The 21,312-nt window shown below is 35.1% G+C and overlaps 4 protein-coding genes across 9 annotated transcripts in view; 1 reads left to right on the top strand and 3 right to left on the bottom strand.

The window, feature by feature from the left end:
- Positions 1-5,544: 5,544 nt before the first annotated feature.
- LOC117206853 (THUMP domain-containing protein 3-like) lies at positions 5,545-7,480 on the top strand. 2 transcript variants are annotated; one of them, XM_033446578.1, is made up of 8 exons: positions 5,545-5,714; positions 5,792-5,904; positions 6,031-6,493; positions 6,563-6,741; positions 6,822-6,921; positions 6,997-7,001; positions 7,084-7,221; positions 7,290-7,480. In XM_033446578.1, exons 1-8 carry the CDS (start codon positions 5,621-5,623, stop codon positions 7,446-7,448), a joined length of 1,251 nt encoding a protein of 416 aa, XP_033302469.1. In that variant the 5' UTR covers positions 5,545-5,620; the 3' UTR covers positions 7,449-7,480. The 2 variants fall into 2 exon arrangements, with proteins under 2 accessions (XP_033302469.1, XP_033302468.1); XM_033446577.1 differs by having other exon boundaries at positions 5,546-5,714; positions 6,822-7,001; positions 7,290-7,464.
- Positions 7,477-8,982, bottom strand: LOC117206854 (probable ribosome production factor 1). The gene is made up of 3 exons (XM_033446579.1): positions 8,191-8,982; positions 7,838-8,102; positions 7,477-7,768 (listed from the first exon to the last, which is right to left on the bottom strand). The coding sequence occupies exons 1-3, from the start codon at positions 8,765-8,767 to the stop codon at positions 7,591-7,593; spliced, it is 1,020 nt and encodes a 339-aa protein (XP_033302470.1). The 5' UTR covers positions 8,768-8,982; the 3' UTR covers positions 7,477-7,590.
- A 434-nt stretch (positions 8,983-9,416) lies between these two features.
- On the bottom strand, positions 9,417-10,604 carry LOC117206855 (BET1 homolog). The gene is made up of 4 exons (XM_033446580.1): positions 10,497-10,604; positions 10,066-10,143; positions 9,827-9,990; positions 9,417-9,743 (listed from the first exon to the last, which is right to left on the bottom strand). The coding sequence occupies exons 2-4, from the start codon at positions 10,082-10,084 to the stop codon at positions 9,588-9,590; spliced, it is 339 nt and encodes a 112-aa protein (XP_033302471.1). The 5' UTR covers positions 10,085-10,143; positions 10,497-10,604; the 3' UTR covers positions 9,417-9,587.
- Positions 10,605-11,086: 482 nt separating this feature from the next.
- The window catches only part of LOC117206852 (KN motif and ankyrin repeat domain-containing protein 2), a 67,882-nt gene continuing 57,656 nt past the window's right edge, over positions 11,087-21,312 (bottom strand). For all 5 annotated transcript variants that reach the window (XM_033446572.1, XM_033446573.1, XM_033446575.1 and 2 more), the window contains 6 exons: positions 18,409-18,527; positions 18,231-18,311; positions 16,899-17,126; positions 14,479-15,716; positions 13,076-13,673; positions 11,087-12,992 (listed from right to left, as the gene is read on the bottom strand). In XM_033446572.1, the coding sequence (XP_033302463.1) occupies positions 12,546-12,992; positions 13,076-13,673; positions 14,479-15,716; positions 16,899-17,126; positions 18,231-18,311; positions 18,409-18,527 (2,711 nt within the window). In that variant the 3' untranslated portion in view covers positions 11,087-12,545. The remainder of the gene's footprint in view (positions 12,993-13,075; positions 13,674-14,478; positions 15,717-16,898; positions 17,127-18,230; positions 18,312-18,408; positions 18,528-21,312) is intronic.

Here is a 21,312-nt window from a genome sequence, read left to right on the forward strand (position 1 = left end):
TCTTCGACCACGTAAGAAATTAATTTACTATGTTCGTCACTGTTTTCACTACGAACTACGATATCTTTCTTTGTTACAAACTGATCATAATCTTAAGTAACCGGTGCTACTGGAAAACAGAAATTTTGATTCCAACGTTTATTATCTCGTAACCGTGAATTCAATCGCTGAAATAATATTTCGATACATTCGTCGTCGCTACGTCCGAAAATATCTCTGTTTATTATATCCTCGCAGAAATAAATTTCTATTACGTTTTCAGAGTGTCGTTATATTTATTTACGATCTTTAAAATACTCGCTATTCAATTTTCTTCGACCATTTTTATCAACTCATTTCAATACCAACGGAAAGAATAATCTACTCTAATCCTAATTTCATCATCTTTGCAGATCCACTGCAACGATTCTCCGCATCTATCCTAACTGCGTTAACAATCACCGTATTTCCTCAAACACAGCGTTTCTCCTCTAAAAATTCTATTTCTTCCAATTTCTATCTCTGGCAACAGCGAATGGAGCGTCGTTATTCAAATATAATGTTCGTCCACGCTTCCTCAAACGTAACGTTTCCCACGCAACGATTCTACTTCTGTCAATTTTCATTTTCCATACGTCAAACACAACTCCGTCAATCCCTAACAATTCCGTCGAGTATCGTTTTATTCAGCTGCAACGCGCCCCGCTACCGTTTGTTTTAATCCGAATTTTACCATCTCGAGGATCCACCGTATCCTTCGGCAATCCTATTTCCCCTGCAAATCCATCGAACACGTTCGCTGGCCGATAACTCTGTTTCTTCCAATTTCCATGCCGCGCAATTCCGTCGATTCCCAGCAATTCCCCGTCGTTATTCAAATATAACGTCCATCCATATCGTTTATCTGATTTTCCAACGGCGAAACGGATATACGATGTACACGCGAGGGAAGGAGCCCGATAAAATTCATAAAGAATTCAACGTTAATTACCGAAGATGGCCCCGCCTGGAAATCCGGTTTTTTTATATCCTCGGAGAGCACGCGATATTTTCGAAGCTCAGCGAGAACTTTCTTCCACGCTACATCCTTGTCAGCCACCTTCGTTTCCAGAAGAGAGCAGCGCCGAGTCGAGTGAGATACATCCGGTTTCGGCGCGTCGATGGTAACAGGTTGAGACGTCCGGGCGTTCCTCAAAAACTGCCAAAAAGTCGAGGCAACGAGGGTCGACAGGTGAAGGAACGCGGACAATGAGAAATTCCGGTGCCGCGAAAAGGGGCAGACGGGTCGGGCAACGATGCATTATTTAAATTTTAAAAGCGTTTCGGAGTGCCGGCTTAATTCGACGTCTAGTTAGCCCATCCCTCGGTTGTCGCGCGTGGACGACAAACAAGCATCGAAATCGCATACGAGAACGTTTCGCTTTCCACCCTCTGTTGCATCGTTGCGCCTGCATTACGGCAGAGAGATAGCTCGCGTGAAAAGCTATTTACGTTTGCCATTTTGATCGTCGATAAACCTGGCAAGAACGGAGATTTTAAAGAAGTTTTGCACCATTCAATTAACAGAACTTTTGAGTATTAAACGTAGATTCCGTTGGGAATTATAACATGGCAATTTTAACATGTCGTAAAAATAAGATTTACACTTGCGATTTTTCTAGGAGAAGCTGTCTAGGTAAATGTTGATTGTTCAAGTGCGGAAGGAAGCCTCGTTTGGCTTGCGAGCTTTTAACGCCTGTTTAAGCCAGCTTCGAGCATTCGTTGTCGTGATTCCACGTCAGATACAAAATATCAAATTTCTATCTGATTAATTCTCGATCTAAAGAATCGAAAGTAAAGTTAGAGAGGGAAGCAGACTTTGTTATGCGAATGCAATTTGTCTTCGCAGCATATCATTCGAAATGCAAATCGAAGTTATAAACCGAGAATTTAATTACGAAGTTTCTTCTGATGTCACTCGGTGGAGGAAATGAGTTTAGAAATTGCAGTTAAACGAGTAGAGTACGAGCATGTGTGATCAGACGGTAGAAGATCGTTTACGTCGTTTTACCTGAAATATATTTAAAAAATAACTAATTCACTTTAGAGGAGATAAGTAGTATATGTTTAAGAGTAACGTGTGTACGTGACCGTTAAACAGTCATATTTTTACGTCTGTCCACCAGCAAAATCCGTCTCTTTAAATTTCTCGACAGTGCTGATGATCTGTCGTTCCTCGAAACCCGTGGAAGTGTAATCCCCTGATAATACTCTGACAGAGATATCCCGAAGCACAAAGTTTCGTATCACGGAGCATACTATCGAATCTTAAATCTTTGTAACGTATATACATCTCAGTCGAATTTACACGGATCATCGTCGTAATGTTTAACGTGGTACTTACAATAATTAAAAAATAAAACACATTCCATACTACATCGTACAGCACTATTTTAACTAAACGTTATTTTCATTCCATATTTACACGGAGGGGCGTTCAAGCGTTAAGAAAATTATTACGCCAATGAGTTAAAAGCTCTAGAAATAGTTTCCGGAAAAAAAATCGAACAAAAGTCGTCTAATAAATCTTATCGTCTCTATCTTCCTGACAAACACGATTCGATCGTAATTTCAGTGTCATGCTGCTGGCATTAGATTAATTCGTTAAATGTCCATCGAAAAATGTTTTGAACATTTGCCTTTCTATTGTAAATCTGTATAACGCGCGGAATCTCGATGGCAGTCCATATTTATATAGTCAAAGAGGTTGACAGATCGACGTTCAGTCGCGCCTCGTTCGCCTTGTGCCGATGAATATTTCAGTCACTCCTGGCTTCAGCTGTCAGTCCACGGGACAGGATGCGCGAGAAAGAGAGGAAAGGGTGGAAAGATCAAGAGAGGAGGGGGAGGTTCAGTCGCTTCTATGTATAGAGACGTATGGCCCGACGAACTTTCGACCTGAAATGACCCGGGATGCAGTCACCTCCGCGAGTTTCTACCTTCCACGGTGGTAACCTCCCTCTTTAGCCTGCAACCATTTAATGATCGATTTTAATCCAGGATACTCAAACGATTGTCTATGAATAACAGGAAATTACATATTTACCTGCGTGCGTCCCAGATCAACGAGCGCTTCCACGTACACTCCGGATGAACGATGATTTTTATTGAATAACTGGAACCTCCATTGAACGATCATCGTTTCGATCTCCATCGTTTCTTTTTTCTCCACCTGAAATTTTATCATCAGGTTAGAGACCGTTCGAAACGTACACGAATTACTAAAACCATGGTTACTTATCGATGGCAAGCGACGTTCGAGTTATCAGCGGTGTTAGTATGCCGGAATAAACGTAACCAGGCTCCTCTTGTACCATGGAACTTGTACTGTTATCATCTTCACACGCTATAATTCCAGTTTCTTGAGAAATTCTCTGCTGAAAGAAAGAGAGAGAGAGAGAGAGAGAGAGATATGGAAGATTTTGTGCTATATCTTGTTGCAGGATTTTTCTAAAATTTATTCGGTTTATACGGTTTTATATGGTTAATGTACGTATTGCAATTTTTATTTTGTTAAAGACAGAGATTTGTTTAGGAAAATGTTGTCGCTTAACTTTAGTCAAAGCTAAGTTGTAATACGTTGCAAAGATTACTCTTTGCTTTTTTCTTGCATCTAAAATACTTGTTAAATATTTAGTAATTTAACTTGTAACATATAAAATTAAAATAAAAAGTTAATTAAAAAGAACGTCTGTTATGATAGAATTTTACTTTTTACGAGCTACGATTTGTAATCTGCAGATTCATTAATATTAATAATTGACAAATTATCGTGCAAAAAGATATGTCACGATAAATTTTACATTAATAACATTGGCATATATTAAAAAAATTTGTACGTACATTGGCAAAGGAGTTTAAGAATATGTTAGCAAAACCGATATTATGTATTATAATATAACGACATATGTACATACATATGCATATTACTTTGAGCGATAATCTCTTTCGACATAATTGAGTAATTAATTGCGGCTCGAAATTGCTGGCCGTCGTCATTTGCAAGAATAAGATGTACGTGTTAATGTAATTAAATTGAATAAAGAATTAGGTGAGAATGAACCTAATATATACGATATCATTAAAAGTGTCTGACTTAAACTCTAATTACAAATTGGAACAAATTCTACGGTGTACTAAATAAATTTAATTATTTCATTATTTTTCCTATTTATAAATCTTATCATTACAATTTTGCATCGTTATTCACATTTGAAGCTAAATCAACTTTTCTGAGATTTAACGTCGCGTGAAGTACGGAAACTGATTTCGCGGGATATCTATACGATGAATTAAATTGAGGATAAGTGCGACTGTCAACTGACGCCGACTGCTTTTCGTGAATATTCATTTGCATCGTGGAAGGATCGTTAAACTTCGCAATTGGATTTATAAAATGGAATTGTATAGATACCCTTCGCGTTTCCAAAGAAAATCTATCATTATATTGTAATCGATCGTTTATACAATGGTTGAACGTTTCAATTTAATTTTTGTAATTTTCTTTTGCATTTGGTCCTCTCTGATCGTTAGACCGATAAAATGAAATATTTGAATTTATGATCACCTTTGCACGGAGTACTTAAATTTCTCTTATCTTGCTGATAAGAAGACTTTTCGTTATTGAATCGTTGTCATTTAAATCTTAAGATTTTTTAGTAATTTTTTAAATAATTCTTCAATCTGTCTTTTGCTCAACGTGAACAGACGAACAACATGTGTGAAGCTTCTATGATTATTTTGTATTATCAAACTTAATTAATCCTTCGTGATATAGATACGAACTCCTTTGGAATGGCAATTACGAAAAATATATTACAATTATTGCAAAAGTGGATATAGTGACTGAATATATATAGAAAATTCAATTTATTTTAATTAACGAAGTTTTAGCGTGTTTTAACCGCAATTAAAAGTAAATAACGAAATAAATTAGAACATAACAAAACAGTGTCGGTGGCTGTTCTTTCGTCTGACTCGCGGCTCGATAAAATGCACATATCTGCGCACACAAATGCAATTTATATATAAATTTACAATACCGTTAAAATTATTGAAAATATTCGTTTCGCGATATGTACCGGTTTTCGTTCTATGTAATGCGTTTGATAACCATTTGTTGTTACATTTCATAAAAGTTAGAAATTTTGTAAACTGTTGAACAAAATTGACATCTTGTATCAGGAATGCATGAGCTTCGAAGAGGTATTCTTTATTTTGCACAAAAACGGACTTCGTAACCGCGCGATTTTAGCTACCTTTCACTCGCGTATTAAAATCTCGAGGTACATAGATTTTCGCGTTCATGGAATGCTTTAATGTTCTAATAATATCAAATAATTATAAAGAACATTAAAACGCTCTGTTTTATATTAAAATTAATTTTTATGTAAAGTAAAAATATAAGCAGTAAAAGATTGCATGAGAAGTAAATAGAATATAATAATCATTTAATTTGATCTATAATTAATATTATAGATTTATAATTAAGTGCAGTTTATCTGATTAGTGGGACACGTGGTGCTAGTTTGATATTAGTCACGTGTATAATCACGTGTTCATGAAGCATAATATAATTTACATGTAAAGTACAAAATTTGACATGAATGAGGACAACGAATCGAATTTACGAAAGCTTTTCATAGAATCATTAGAGAACGATAATGTTTTTATAATAGCAACGACAATAGATACAGGTAGCTAAATGTTCCCTAATTAATAAGATTAAAGGCACGTGGTTACTTAGAGTAACCTATAAATCGTCTAATTTTAGGTTTCGAATGGCAAGCAGTGGATGAATGCAAAGAGAAATTAGATAAAAATGTTAAGATTGTTAAGGAACGCGGCAAGATTTATTTTAATGTATATTGGAGTCAATTCGCACAAGTACTATTATTTTTTGTTTACTTTAGAGCTGACGTTTTTAATATGTAAATTTATTTCTGTGAAGTAAAATTATTATTGTACAGAAAGCGAATTAATAATATTATTTTATTTGAGTTGTAATTTTAGGTACAAGAGATGAGATCAATAGACAATGTTTATATTGTCGCAGATGTTAGAAAATTTGAATTCTCAGGAAACAGTAAAGAAGCTGATTTACAATTATTTAAAGATGCTGTGCATAATGATATGAAATTAGAAAAAGCTTTGAACGCTTGGAAAAGTATTACTGGTTTTCAAGGGAAAATATATCCAACTACTGATGAATATAATGTAGCAGAAAAAGATCGTAAGCTTTGTAACACAACTGTTACACCAATCACAGTTAAAGGAAGAAAAAGAGGGCAAGATCCATCTGACACTAAGGAAGATGAAATATTAAGATATAGAGTAACGTGTGAAAGAACTGGAAAACATACATTTGAATCGGCAGAGGTTGCCAGAGCTATTGGAGGAGAATTGCAAGATAAATATCTGTGGCTTGTGGATCTATCGACATATTATTTAGAAGTAGTTTGTAAAGTAATTGACAGTAAGTGAAATAAATTAATATGTGGTTGTTTTTTCTTGTAGAGGATAATATGTATTATATCGTGAATAGATGAATTGATAACACAGTTACGTATTACACATGAATCTAAGCATCATAGGAATATCATGTGTTTTGGACCAACTACTCTTAGAGCAACTGTATGTTATAATTTGTTAAGATTAGCTCATCCTAATCCAGGAGACATAATAATTGACCCAATGTGTGGTAGTGGTTCCATCCCAATTGAGGTAATACAGATACATTTGTATTTCAATATAACGTAATATATTATGTTAAAGATAAAAATTATTAATATTGAAAATTACAGGCAGCTTTAGTATATTCCCAATCTTATATTATTGGAGGGGACAATCATCCAAAAGCTGTACATAACACAAAATCTAACATAGAGGCATCTTCCTCTAAATGTAAAATTGACTTACTACATTGGAATGTTTCACAATTACCTTTTAAAGATTCCTTTGTTGATATTATTGTTACAGATATGGTATTAGATGAAGTATTTAAATATTATAACATTTTTATTATACGTTACCCTATTTATTTATTTTATCAAATAATCCTTATAGCCATTTGGTAAAAGGAGTGGACGAATGATGGACAATAGAATACTTTATAAGCAATTCTTGATAGAGTTAGGACGAATTATGAAACCCTTAAGAGGTCGGAGTGTTTTACTCACTTACGACAGGCGCAGCCTTAGTATGGTACGCTATTAAAATTTTGAAATCAGATTTTTGTAGAATTACGATTGAGGTTGTTTTCTTTGTTACAGGCTTTACAAGCAGCTGGAGATTTGTTCTATGTAACAAAAACCTTGGGTGTAAATATAGGTGGTCTCCAAGCTGCAGTTTATGTCTTAAAACGAACAGATATACCCTATGAACAATTTAAACCGAAAGCTATTAAACACATGATGCGCAAAAAGAAATAAGGTATTCTTATTAACTCGTGTTAAAAGATAAATTTAAATATCTGTATTTTATATCTACAAGTTCACATTTTGTAAGAGTTTAATAAAAGGAAATTTTTATATTTCTTATAAAAGAGCTTTTATTTAGTTTATTAAATAAACTTTATAAGAAGAATTTTCTTCTGCTCGTTTCCATATCATGTCTTTTTCCTTGTATAATCCATTCGTATTCTCCATATTTGCTGTCAAATGTTCCATGTTGCAGTGACTGCAATTTTAGGGTAAATCGAGGTCCTAACTCTCTCAATCTGGGTTTATTCCTTTCCATGTCAAATTGATATCTGTAATATCACTTGTGTAATTGTATGTTCATTAAGCATTCTACCACAATAAAGACTAAATTATTATACCTATGATGCCTGAAAAATATATAGTCTCTTTGATTATGGAATGTTACCACTCTCCTGCCCTTAAATTCAGGTTCATAATGAAACAGTGCCCCTAACATTCTACCAATTGTACAACCTAAGCGAGTAGTGAAATTATTTAAAATAACTTCTGGTCTATGTTCAGAAATTTCTTTGTGACTACGTTTTAAATCTACTGTTAATTTAACATTGCTAAGTTTAAAATGTGCTGTTGGTCCATCAGGTAAATGAATAACTAACAAACCATCTAAGAAAACTTATAAGGAAAACATTAAATATACAAATAATACAAAATTGTTCTAAATAATTCAGTTACAGATGTATACAAAGGATACTTGGTTTGCATTGATCTTCATTAACAATTACAATATCAGTGAAATTCTTCGCTATAGCACTTTTTACCATCTTTTTTACTCCAGAACGGTTTCTATATAAAGAGATAGAATTCGGTATTATTCTTGTTAATTCTCTGCCAAAAATTCTGGTTTTTCTTGTCGGATTGTCACAAAAGCTAATCAAAACTTTAGGTTCGTAAGCATGCTTATAAAAAGGAGCAAATTCATCATGTTCAAAATCAACTTTAAGCTCTGCATTCTCTTCATCATCAATATCACCAGAAACAGTAGTTTCATCTTTCTCCCTTAAGCTCTCAAGAGTATGTGGTACTTGTTTTGGACCACCTTCTTGAATTCTTTTCTTCTTGGCTTCTTTTTTGGCCTTTGCTTTCTCTTTCATTAACTTCAGACATTTTTGATGTCGAACTGCCTTGCATTTTATGTGATTAAAGTTGCTGTCAGATGGCAAAATAACCTCTGATGTTTTGTGTTCTGAAGTACTTGGTTCTCCTTCCTCTTTCCCTCGTTGAACTCGACTCAAAGGATTTATTCGTAAATTTTTTAGCTTCATTTTCATAAATTATTTGTTTTATTTTGATATAAAGTTATTACTTAGTACCATGTATAGCCAAATATCTTACACGTAAATACTACTCGATAGTCAGGTTATAACAGGTTACCATTTACTATCTAGTTGCAGTTCATTGCCGCCAATCTTCAAACATCACTCGACGAAAATTTCGGATATACAATTATCTTTATTTCGCATTAAAAAATTTAAATATGTATATATATACATATATATATATATATGTATACACCTATATATACGTTTTATCTTAACATAAAAAATATTTTTGATCATTCTTATAGATTATTTAATTTATGTACAAGATATCAAAAAATTATTTGTCATGGTTTTGGAAGGTGACTACATTTTCGGGTCGGTGGAGATCTGTTAAAAAAGTGAACCGCAAAATTAACCTGATTTTCAAGGTTAAATTCATTTTTTATTGCATCACGAAGAACGAAAGTCACATAGGAACCACGGATCACAACTTAACCATTTGTCTGAAAAAAATGTGAAAATTCCATTAGTTTTCAACAACCAACAGATATTCACTTTTCCAAAGGTAAAAAAATCACCTCCAAAAACTATGACAAATAATTTTTTGACATCCTGTATATGTAAGTGTAATATTAGGATAAAATTTTTTATACATAGAATTCGGCTAAAGTTTAACTGTACAGCTTATTGAAATAGGTTTAAAATGTTATTTCTTATACACAAATATTAAATGTTATACTTGGAAATTATTATAAACATGTGTATAATAAAACACTTCATGGGAATGAATCCTGTTTTTGAATACCCCTATGACATTACAATGTTCTAGTTAAAAGAATTTCACTGTTACCCATAATATGAAAAAGACAAATATGGAAAACAACATTAAATATAAGATGTAGTAAGTATGACTTCCTTTAGATAAACGTAATACACGTGCAACTGCGTTTGTTAATGAACCACTTGTCCTTTCAACATCTTCATCCTGATAACAAAAAGTTTCTTCTATATACTTCTATTTTCTATATATACTCAGTAGATTTTTATCTACACTAATGTGTTATTCACCATTCCACGGAGCATTTTATCCTGATATTCCACTTCATTTCCAATGTCAATCGACAGTGACTTTAGGGCATGAATTTTGTCTTTCAAATGATCTGTCATTCTTTCATTCTCATCTTCCAACTCTGCATCGTTCGATGTAGTTGGTAATGGTTCATAGGCATAATCTATCATAAAATACAAATCATATTAAGTTATAACAATTAAACATTATATTGAACTTTGAACATAGGTTAACCTACTTGAATGAGTCCTTCGCATTTTATTCTCAATTTTGGCGGTTAATTAATGTACTTTTGCAGGAAAAAATTATAGTGAATCTAAACAATAAACGTGTTACAAAATATTAATACAGTAAGACATAAATTAAACAAACAACTGATATTTTAATTATAAATATTACTTAATATTTGTAAAATATCTATCGTTTCTTTTATTACAACTTTTTTCTATTTTTAAATAATTTGATAAAATATTGAAACACACATAAACATGAGTTTTACGTTGAAATTTGTATTTTTAATTCACATAAAGTTTGAATTAGAAATTAACGTGTCATATGCAATATTACAACAAATTGTTTGTTTTAATTTATATTATATATCCACGAAATTGATAAAAATATTTAAACTGTTTTCATACATATTGATTATGTTAAAACACAATTACAAACCATGCGAAAAGAACTGTCAAGGAAGCGATCAAATAACGTACGTTATACACATATGTATACGTTAAACGTAGTGAGTGGTGATGTATGTACATATGACGTATGTATGTCAACGTCACGTTACGGTCATGATCATGATATGTAATCAGCACTGATCATCATTATCAATCAGGGTTGCCAACTTCGAAGTTCGAAACTTTAACCTACTTTAACTCGGATTTCAAATATGATGTAAAGTGTTCAAACTATTAACAATCAAATATATATGATTGTATTATTTAAAATTACGGTTTTGAAATAAATAATGTTGGGATCAATGTATAGTTTTTATGAGAATATATTTCTATTTGAAAAAGGACTATTACTATCGAAATGCTGAACTTCTAATAACGTATATGTATATTAAATTGATCCAATTTATATTTTATCGATAAAATATTCTTTGCTGATCATGGGACATTAAACTTTACCAAAATTTGCTTTTTATTATCATTAGTACATTTATGATGGTTAAGGGTTTCATATAAGTTTATAAGATAAAGTGAGGATTTCGATTAATTCATAATGTATTGTTTACATTAATTTTTGGTAAATTGTAGTATCATACAATTATCTTATGTTGTTTCTTCTCGATTTTATTATCAATTACAATATTATGTTAAATATAAAGGCACAAACAATGAAAAGTAGTTATCTAATTTCTAGATTCCTACGAGTCTATTACTTGATTCAGTACTATCTTTGATACATAGTCGTCACTTAACGTTAATATAAATCCTTAACGATAGGAATACTCATTATAGCGTTAAACCTAAATCTTTGATGTTGAACTTAAATACGTTCGTTATTTCTAGATATTCACAACCCTATGTAAGAATACGTTCAACGTTAAGATTATTCTTATACATCCAATTCCTAACACGAGGGTAACACAGATAAACGAGGAATGAAATGAAATTACATCTTTTGTATTTTGTTCTATATAATATAATATATAATATATATGTATATGTATATATATATATATACTGTATCCTGAAATAATTTCAACAACTATTAAACTTAGTAAATTTTCCTCGTATGCCCTCCGATATTTTGTTGTTATGTACGGATGCTATATTTATACTTTCACATCTATAACATTTCTACTTCAACATCGAACGATCACCAATAGGTTCTACAAATTTCTCCGTATATAAATTCAACATTATAGTCACGGGAATTAGAAATCTCGTATTTGTGCACCATATAATCATTACACATATTGTATCGTTTTCCTCTATGTGTATCAGTACATAATTATTCTACTGATAGTTTGATCCCCAGAATTTAACGGAAATTAGGCCTGACAGTTACAAAATATGTTATAGAGTAGATATAAGAAAAACTTTCTGCGACAAGAAATTCGGATTGTTTGTTGATTCGTTCTTTTTTTTTTTGGAATGTTCAATGCCACAGGATGTTGGAAGACATTACGTACTTAATTCTTTCCCTGTGTGGGCTCGTATTTATATATAAGAAATTTTTTTGTACTTTCACACATGGTTTCTAAAAATGTAAAAATTGAATTTTGAAGTTAACCATTTAGTCATCGTGACATCGTATAAAATTTATTAACAATGAAAATGGATTCATCTTTTACTCTGATAGCACCTAGAAAGAAGTTTCAAATTTTATACAAATCCCTCCTATCTACTAACGATATGAAACAACACGTTTCACAGATACCTTTTCTATGGACTAACTTTACAAAACATCCTCAAACCTTTTTTGAATAATTGTATACAAAGTTGAGCAGTTAAATACACATCTTAAATTAAATGTTTGCGCTGAGACTGATGAATGATTAGGCAAGAACATGATTGTTTCATCTTAAAAAATTAAAATCCTAAAATATTATAAATCGACGATAAATACTAAAACACGTTAGCAATAAATATAGGAAACACAGAACGCCGATTGTATTATTGCTTACTTGTATGATGCGATTATAATTCAAATTATTTACTAGTACGTTAAATATCAATAAAAAAAGTCTTCGAATATTGTAAATTATTTAGCAGAATATTTTGAGGTGTTTAAGGAAACTGTTGAAGAATGAATTCGCCGGGATGGAGCTGGGCTTACGGGAGCTGAAGGGGAAGGGCCGGTAGGTGTTGTTGGTTTGGAACCTCTTCTACTACGTCTCATCGATGAATATGGACTTGTTCCTCTATTCACGCGCTCGTGTGCATAGAGTAATACACCGATATCTCGATTGCCTGCTTCTAACGCGATTTTTAGAGCGGAACTACCATCTATATCAACGATCGATGGATCACAGTCTGGATGCGCAAGTAACAATCGTACGATGTCCGTGTGCCCATGTTCCGCGGCACACATTAAAGCTGTACTGCCATCTTCATCTTGAATGTTAACCGCTGCTCCAGCATCCAGAAGTAACTGTGTCATGTCTTTGCGACCATGAGATACTGCCAACATCAAGGCAGTTTGACCATGCTGAAAAATATTACAAATTTTAAGTATACAAAAAAAAAGGCACAAAGTAAAATCATACTAAAGTCATTACTTAAAGTACTCACTAATTTTGCTCGAATATTAACATCTGCAAGCTGGAATAACCTGTTAGCCACTGAAGCATGAGTGGAATTTCTGACTTCAGCAAGAGCCGCCAACATCACAGCCGTGTATCCGGCCACATTTGCTTTGTTAATATCGCAAACTTTTGAATCAAGAAGTATAGATACAACATCAAAATTTCCATGAGATACTGCATAATGCATTGCGGTGTTCCCACTTGAGTCAGTCATATTAACAATATACTCCAATAAAGTACTTGAACATTCTTCAAAACAATCTAGATAATCTTCAACTTCTAAGGGATTGGCATTTACTGTACTTGAAACTTTGAACCATTCTTGTTGGATGATATTAATAGCATTTTTCATTTGATGAGAGATATTTTTACTAGGAGATTTTTTAAAGCTGTCGTTAAGAACCTTCATGGCGGCCTGCATCTCTTTCGATGGTTCAACTTTCTTCCTGGGTTTTTCTTGTATAGGTTGGAACAATGCAGATTCTGGAAGTTCGTGTTTTTCTTCACTATCTGCTTGTTTTTCTGTATTATATATTTCTTCTGATTTATCATCTTTTCTTTTCTCTCCTTGCAATTGTTGGATACTATAAAAAGTATGGAGAAATGTAAATATAAAAATATATAAAATATAATAAACATATAATATATAATATGTAAAATGTATAAAATATATAATATACGTTTTTTTTTATTGGAGAGGATTAAATAAAATAAAGTGATTAAAAAGAAATCAATTACCCTTTCTCAACGAAACAAGCAGAATTTATTTCGGTGAGTTCGGTATCGTTAACTAAACGGGTAGTGTGTTGTTGTTGCTGCTGTTGCAGCATCGATTTGTTGAGATCGGATACACGATTTACTTATTCACCATAGCGAAATCGCAATGATTTTAAGTGCACTTTTTTCTGTCACTGACCTCTACGACGTTATTTACGATTTGACCTCTGCGCTCTGCTCCGTGAAAATACTTATGACGCATAGGACGCGCAACCATGGAGTTCGAAAAAACCAACAAATCCTTGATATGCACTTGATTGTCACTGACTATACGATAGATTGATTCTCCATGGTGCCAACTTCTTTACTACCTTTTTTACCGAACTACCCTTAATCTGAACTTTCCACCCTATAGATGGCGTACGTAACATTTTCTAGTGCTTATATCGACAGACATCGAACGATCTTATAAGATAATTTTTTGGAAAAATAAATCTTAATATGTAATTCAAATGAATTAATAACGATTACACATTACCAATTTCTAATCTACATAAGGTTTTAAGTATCTAAATAATAAGATTTATCATCGTGTTTCATTGAGAAGAGTAATTAACATAATAGAGACGAGAGAAAAATAACGGGGATATTATCCTTAAACGAGTTACTAACCGATTGTCATATTGTTCCTTGTTATCGGAATCATATCTAATCACACCTGCAGGTATCTTCGTATACGTATCCTGTCGTTTAAATTGTCTTCTGTAATCTATCGTACTGTTCAACGGTATTTGAGACGGCCTCGGTATCCTCGAGACGAGATTCGTGTTCTGGTGATTCATATTATTTTCCGCGTTGTTGACAATTTGTTTCGCCAAATTCTTTATAGTCTCCTTACAATTATCGCAATAATTGGCAGCGCATGAGATAGAAATGTGTGGTTTGATCGACTCTCCGACCGAGACGTCTGTGAATTTCTTTTTTATCGGCGAAGTACCAAACTCTCGTTTTCTAGGCGCTAGACCGGAAGTGTCGGTACTCTTTACCGTGGTTTTCACTAAATCATCTACCATAACGCTAACAGATTTTGTAGTTTTTCTTTTTAGCTGAGTATCGCCGTAATTAAACGAATGACTTCTCGAGTTCATCGAATGTAAAGATAACGACTGAGTAGCAACTGGATCGGGACCAACAGCGATGGTCCTCGTTGCAGGACCAGTTCTAACCTCGATTCCAATTTCACACACTCTCGGTTTTACCATGACTCCTACGTTCGTTCTCATTTTAAATGGTTCCGCCACCTGTATGTACTGATCCTTCTTCTCGACTATTTTTACCGGATCTGGGGTACACTGACAACCCCTAGACACTGTATCTTTAATTAAAGTACTCTTATAAATCCTGAGAGCATCATCCACGATAACCGCGACATCTTCTTTCGTTAAAACGTCTTTCATGTTTAACCCTGTCGATGTTCCACACGATCTTTTCTTCGCTTCTTTCTTTATTTCAGGTGCTATATCCTCGATCACAAATCGACTGTATACAAGATTCTTTAACTTGTTCCTCGTGTTAACTGCAACATCGCGAAATTTCTTTTCATCTCTGGCCAATTTCGGGCTGGTAGGTGGTATCGTTTCTATCTGAAGTGGGCTCCTCTTCAAACGATTCCTCATTTTAGCCTCCGACGTTATGTCTTCGTACAGTCGTCGGTTACGTGTTAAAGTCGATCTCCAACTGTCGTGGGAATCGCTCGAGTAGAGCTTATCAAGGCTCGACGACGTTCGATCGTCGGACAATGTGCTCTGGTCTTTAATTTCAGGTACGATTTCTTCGATTTGCAATCGACTCTTTTGCAAGGATCGTTTTATCGGGGTGCTCGTTATCATGCCGACGTCTCGGGTTCGAACCTGATCACGTGACAGTTCAACGTGTTACTACGTATACGTACTACGTACGCTGCCATAAGTATTAGGATACCCGATACTTGGTACAAATCGAATGCTATCTACTGCTTTTATTTTCTAATTATTTTATTATTAAACGTCACTCATTGTGTTCTTCCTCTGTCATCTTCACATACACACATATATATATAGATGAAATAAAATTTGTGCAAGTCAATGAATAAATATAACAAGTAGATGTCCTGATACTTATGCGCGAATACGTATCTTTCTTTTATTCGATTAGTTACAATGCTACCCTTGGCTTTTAGAACGAAGAGCCTAGAGAATACTAGACTACTATTTCGCGGAAGCTAATCGGCGAAAGTTAGTTACCCAGTTCGCAGCTAGTTTTCTAACAAAGTTTTCGATGCAAACTTTATTTTGATTTACGTAAGCGACGTATCTGACACGATGAGAAAATTCGCGGAGATTTTATCGACTTAACCTTTAATTCAATTACAGCGTAAAAGTGTGATGCAAACGAAATGTGCACGGTGACCCATTTTCGTTCGGCTATAAATACAAACGCGTATTAGGAAGCGGAATATCGGGCTCGTAATTAGAATCAGCAGATGCCAGGCAACCGAAAGAGAGAGAGAGAGAGAGAGCTAACTCGTAAAGGAGACTTGATAAAATAAACCGTCGAATAAAAACCATTGCATTACCGTCTATTATTACTCCTTTATGTTCACCGATTAATTTATTCCGCCTCGAATAAAATCAAGTAAAACGGACGGTTGCGTTCGAAAAACTTTTCTTTCATGCAAATGGTAACAAGCTAATAGAAAGGTGGCTCGCGCATATTCATAAGAAACCCAAGAAGTAGAAACTGCATGAAATTAATTGCATAGAATCATCCTGCCGAAAAGAGACGGGCTCGCGTTTCAACGGCGAATTTAAGCCCCATACTTTCTCACCAGATCCGATAAAGCAACATTCGCCTAACTATTTCGCTGCGAGTGCAATTAAAAGGTAGCCGAGCATCGGCTATATGCAAATTTTCCACCTCGGTCCGTTGAAGTTGATTCGACGCCGCGTTCTCAACGTGTTACGGTTTCTCAAGCGATGGAACATAAGAGAGCGAGAACAAAAGGAGATCGAGGGGGCCGATAAAACGGCGTGAAACGGAAGTCGACGGCGTACCTGCTGGTGCGAAACACCGACGTCCCGTGTCATTACGCCGCACATCGTTCCCATGTCTCTCGTTGGAGTGGCCGTGTTCCTCAGATTTCGCTGGGAGTCGCGTTGTTCCGAGAAAGACTGGCTGCGATGCCTGTGCAATACGCTATCGTCGTACTGCCTCGTTTTGCTCAGCTCGTCCACTTGTCGCAGCAGATTCCGCTTCTCCTCTTTCAGCACCGACACTTGCACCTGCGTTGGAGACGTCGTCAAAAGGGAAATGTTACGGCATTCGGGTAACCGTCTAATGTCGATTCTGCTGTTTAGCGTTTCAGTGACACGGGGGAACTACTTGCATGGTGTAGAGTCAAGGGTTTGATCAATTTTGGATACTTCGAAATTTAGGCACTTGGGGTTTTGGAGGTTCAGGTGTTTCGAGTTTGCTAAACTCTTAGAGATTTGCATATATTTAACAGGGGTTTAGGGAATTTTGGAAACGCGAAGCTTTTGAGATTTAGAGGCGTTTAGGTGTCTAAGGTTCGGCGAATTTTCCAAGATACAAAGATTCTCAGGGTTTAATAAATCGGACTCTTTGGAAGTTGGAAATTTCTAGACGTTTAAGATTTCAGGAATTTTTCAAGATCTCGAAATCTGTGAATTTAAAAGTCCAGATGTTCAATGTTTGGTGAATTTTTGAAGATTCTTAAATTTGGAAATTTAAGAATGTATCGAAGTCGTTTGGTGAATTTAGAAAGTCAAATGATTCAAACGTAAGGGATCCTGTAACAAGTTATTTTTATCGCATAGACAGAGAAGAAGATAGATCGTTTGATCGATCGCGAAGAGAAGGTTAGTTCCACACGTTTGTCCTTGGAATTGAAATTAAATCGACGAATTTAGTTTTGACGTTACGGCGATACATTTTTTTTCAATGTTTACTGTATGAAAACTTTGCTTCCGAATAATCGTTTTGTGTTACCGATAAGCGCGAGGCACGGAACGTGCCACTGCAACAGTCAGCATTTACTTTGCGACACGTAATTACATTTCCTTGACGAAAGTATCGCGATGAAAAGAAAGAAATTAACTCGTGTTATAACGAACGTCGAGAAAAACACGCTAAACGAAATGTGAATTTCTCGAGTGTCGGTTCAACGAACAACGTGCGAAGTTATTATCTTACCTTCTTCAAAGTTCATTACGTTGTTGAGTCACGAGTTTACGATAATTAAAAGGACGACTCTCCTCCCGTAGGGATTTGAACACGATTACGTTATCGAAAGAAGGACAAACGCGATTCACGAGATTTACAGCAAGGAAAACGGTTCAGATTGAAATGAAAATTATTCTGTTTACCTGTAACATGGGAATTGCCTTGACCTGTTCCTCCAACTCTCGCATCCGTTCCAACGACGCCGCCATTTGTTCTCTGATGTTCTACAAATACACAAGTTTGCGTTCAGAGTAATACGATCTTACCGTCGTAGACGTCGTCAAGTGTACGAGTTCGATTTTGTTTACTTGTTGCTCCTACCTGTAGCGCGCCGGTGCTGAGATTCGAATTTCCGCTTCCGACGCTCGCGTTGTCAAAATCACCCCCGGCGTGTTCCGTTTGCGCGTTGTTCTGCGCTGGTGTGGCCGTGTTCGTTCCATCTAGAGAAATATTTTTATTATTTATTTCCATAATTTATTTTTTATTCCTGATATTTCGGCATCGATATAGCGAAAACTAGTCCATGTGCTCGTTTATCATCGGATGAAAATTAGAAGGATCTAAAATTGTCGAGGTTATTCGACGTGTAAACGGAGAACACTGGTGGATAAATTGTAAGGCAGAAAATATATTTAAATAGAAGTGTAATTATAAGTAAGAATACAATTTGAGCTGGTCCAGATCCGCACGCTAGCTGTGTTACCCAATAACTGAAAACCCCCAAGCCAACGTCGTCTGTTTATGGTCTGTCCTCGTCGCAGTCTTTTGTCTACACGCTGTCGATGGCTTCGGTGCTTGAGAAATCTAAAAAAGACCAGATGTAGAGTTTTCTTAGAAGCGGTGACCACTTCAACGAAAATTGTCTTTATCAAGGTTCCATAACTTCTGATTTAAATTGCTGATTTAATTAGATACATTTCATCTATGGTGTAACTACGGTCTACAACGATCACGTGTACAATATGGCAAGTATTTTGTCGAAAGTATGCCAAGTATCTTGTTTCTTTGGGAAGAGACAAACACGGACAAGGGTTATTTTTGTTACGAGCTCTTCAATTTATCTTACAATCGTGGAGTATATACGGAAAATGTAATGTACGTGCCGCTACTATCGCGTGCGTATTGTACTTTTTAACGACTAAGGATCTTGCTTTTGACATTTTGCACGAAACCAGGAAATATTAAAAAAACTCACGCGCGTTCAGGTACATATTTCAATTAATCGCACGTGAACGATATGTAATTAAAGTTGGTGGATTCAATCCTGAATTTAATTTCAACTGGCAGCCGACGGAATGATTCTAATTATAAGAATGTCTACTCGCGAATGCCACAGAAATTCGTATTAAAACACAATTCTATGTAATGAAGTCAGACCTTCATATCGCGCTTTGTTCTTTATTAAAGCGAGCAGAATTTTTCTGCTTTATTAGAAAAAGGAAACACGTATTACACGCGACATTCGGAAAAATTGCTGCTTAATGAAAACGGAATTGTTCGATTTTTGCTCCGATGAGAGTGTACGTTATTTTAGCCGAAGGTTTTCTCAATATATCCGTTGAAATCGGTTTGATCGTTCTCTCCTTAATTTAATTATTCAAATAATTCTACGAAACTTTATGAAGTAAAACATTTCGTTATTGATAACGAACGCAAGTATGCCGCCCTCAATACAAACAAATTCTTCATGCGATTAAATTAACGAGCGAATGAATATTTGATTGATATTATTATTGATATTATCCAAATATACGATACGAATCGCACCTGTAATATGTGCAATACGATGTATAATAGTAACGTACAACTCGACATATTTTTTTTTTTTTATGTTTATTAAGCCCAAGATACAAGTTTGTTAAATACCTTTTGGTGTTCACAATAAACGGTGAATTTTCGTAGTGATGTTTTTGGCAGAAGTACCGATACGCGACGGTACGACGTAGCCATGCTATGATGTGTGTCGGCGCTTTACATTTTTCGTGTTTAATATGATTATTAGGTTTAAGCCGCTGGGGGAGCGGAGCTTCTGTGTGATTTTGTCTTTGTTTTTTCTGTCCTGAAAACTTGGTTGCGGAACAGGACGCTTCGGTAGCTTGCTTTTTGGGTTCTGTGTGACTTTGAGGGGGGGGGGGGGGAGTGTCAAATAGGGTAATTTACAAGTGTTTACAATATTTACGAATATTTACCATATTTACAATTTTACACCTGTGTTACGCGGTGTCAGAGTTGCGTTCTGTTGGTTTGATGTTTTCTCTTATTTTGCTATGGGTTCTGTATCCACCAGTATTACAACTCGACGTATAGGATGATACAAGTAATAAAATGGACAGTAGGACCATTTCGTTGCGATAATGTCTTCCTTGAATATCCAAATTCCCCCGGTATACGTTTCGATACAGATAGCGAAGTCGTGTAACCGATTCATCAGAGAAGAGAAGAGAAAAGTAAATCTCTTAGCACGCTGATGAAATTGTATCGATTAAATAGAAAATGCGTACGAATGTACATGTTGCTTGCAAAAATTATAAGAAAGTTCTTATAGCGCGGCGAAAAATATTGGACACTGTGCAACATAGCGATAGCTTTTAGCGCGATGTTTAATTACCGTAGTTACGCAGAATGCGTCACGTAATACGCACACGAATAGGTTAATGGGACACCTGTTTCGTTGAAGGCGTAGAAATATCGCGATGGAAAAATTGGACAGCCGTGGAAGTTACTTTTTTCATGTGCACAAGATTTTACATAGATATAAAATATCTTTTGAAGAATTGCGTAAACACGTCGTTCGACCATGAAAACATTAGGGTAACGAACAGAAGATACTTGCATAGATAAACGCTTTTGTCGAAATCATTAGCGCTTGAGGTGATCAGAAAATTCTAAAAGATGCTTGAGATCATATTGTCAGAGTTCTAGGTTATTTGAGAGCTAAGTGGGGTCATTGAGATTATATCGTCGAAACGCATTTGGAGGTCAAATGGGTTCACCGAGATCATGCAATCGATATTCAAGATCATCTAACGACTACAAAAGGTCATCGACCTTGTGTTATTCACGTCCACGGTCGTTTAAACGTCCGAACTAGTCACTGCGTGCAGTTGTCATTCGCAGTTACGATGACCTAAAAATTGCAAGATATTTTATGCAGAATACTATTGAATAAATAAATGTCGATTAAATCGTTTGGTCCTGACCCGTTCGCGGATTAACACGATTCGA

The sequence above is a fragment of the Bombus bifarius genome, unplaced genomic scaffold (genome assembly GCF_011952205.1).
Source record: "Bombus bifarius isolate JDL3187 unplaced genomic scaffold, Bbif_JDL3187 scf7180000008008, whole genome shotgun sequence".
NCBI classification, from domain to species: Eukaryota; Metazoa; Arthropoda; class Insecta; order Hymenoptera; family Apidae; genus Bombus; species Bombus bifarius.